General features: G+C 64.2%; 2 protein-coding genes across 2 annotated transcripts in view; one reads left to right on the top strand and one right to left on the bottom strand.

The window, feature by feature from the left end:
• LOC144230431 (polyserase-2-like) overlaps nucleotides 1–217 on the bottom strand; it is an 18,913-nt gene extending 18,696 nt beyond the window's left edge. The window contains 1 exon segment of the mRNA XM_077762769.1: nucleotides 120–217. Within this exon segment, the coding sequence (XP_077618895.1) occupies nucleotides 120–217 (98 nt within the window).
• A 548-nt stretch (nucleotides 218–765) lies between these two features.
• Nucleotides 766–1,166, top strand: part of LOC144230432 (serine protease 33-like) — a 4,787-nt gene continuing 4,386 nt past the window's right edge. Inside the window, exon 1 of the mRNA XM_077762770.1 lies at nucleotides 766–886. Within this exon, the coding sequence (XP_077618896.1) occupies nucleotides 766–886 (121 nt within the window). The remainder of the gene's footprint in view (nucleotides 887–1,166) is intronic.

Below are 1,166 nucleotides of genomic sequence, written 5' to 3' on the forward strand. Positions count from 1 at the left end.
GCATGGGTACTTCTCCAGAAAAGGGGAAAACTTAAGAATCCAGGAAAGGTCTCCAGCATCCCTCCCTGCTCAGTGTCCCAGGCTGGTCAGCTGTGCATTCTCGGGCCACGGTGCTTTACAGAGGTGAGGCCAGGCCAGGGCAAGGGCATGCGGTCAGGGCCGTCTCTTCCAGCTGCTCCACCTCGTGAATCACGGGTCCCTCTCCCTTTCCAGGCATCTTGGCCCCACCTCGGGCCCTTCAGAGCCCCGAGGGTGAAAAAGAACTGAGGGGGGCAGAGTGGGGTGTGGGCTGGGGTCTGCGGTTCCTCTCCCGCCCCTCCTCCTCTCAGGGACCAGGCACACCGCACAGAGCACAGTAGAGTTAGCTGACTTTGTCCAGGGCCTCGGGCGAGTCATTAAACCATGGGAGTCTCGAGTAAGACCGGAGCGGGAGCGTAATAGCGCCTGCGGAATCGGTCAGGAGGAACGCGGACGTGGTTGACACTGGCCGGCACACAGTAAGTCCCCCATAAGCGGTGGGGTGCTTGGTGCTGTGAGGCCAGGGCAGGGGAGAAGGTCCCGAGGGTCTGGTCGAAGGTGTGGAGGAGGCCAAGGACCCTGTGCCCAGGAGCAGTGTGGGAGCCAAGTCCCGAGGACAAGGCGTGGAGTCAGCCACACCCCAGGGCGAGCCCAGAGCTTGGGCTGGCCTGTGGCAATCTTCTCCCCCTGGGTGTCTGAGGACTCTGACCCCAAGAGCCAGCCCGGAAGCAGTGGCTGGGACACAGCATGTCGCAGGCCCTCACCGCCATCCTGCTCTCCCTCCTCTCCGTGGCTCTCCAGGGGAGCCCCCCGGGTCTCCCGTCCGACCCCTCCCTGGAGAATGCCAGCACGATGGGCCTGGATTCAGGTAGGACGAATATTGGGGTGCAGAGACAGCACCGCAGGAGGAGCAGATAAAGCAGATGTGTGATCCCCGCCCCGCCCCCTCTAGCCCGTGATGGGCAGGTCCTCCGAGGACCCCAGATGCAGAGAGGGAGAGGGGACCCTCCTTCAGCCACCCCAGACCTCAGCCCCCGCCCCGTGCTGCCTTCAGGCTGGCCAGGGAGCCCCTCTCCCTACGGAGTGTCACTAAGCCATTTAGATCCGGGCCCACTTCCCGCCTCTCAGCTCCTGCCCCCCTCCCCCCC

The sequence above is a fragment of the Crocuta crocuta genome, unplaced genomic scaffold (assembly GCF_008692635.1).
Source record: "Crocuta crocuta isolate KB4526 unplaced genomic scaffold, BGI_CrCroc_1.0 scaffold234, whole genome shotgun sequence".
Lineage (NCBI taxonomy): Eukaryota > Metazoa > Chordata > Mammalia > Carnivora > Hyaenidae > Crocuta > Crocuta crocuta.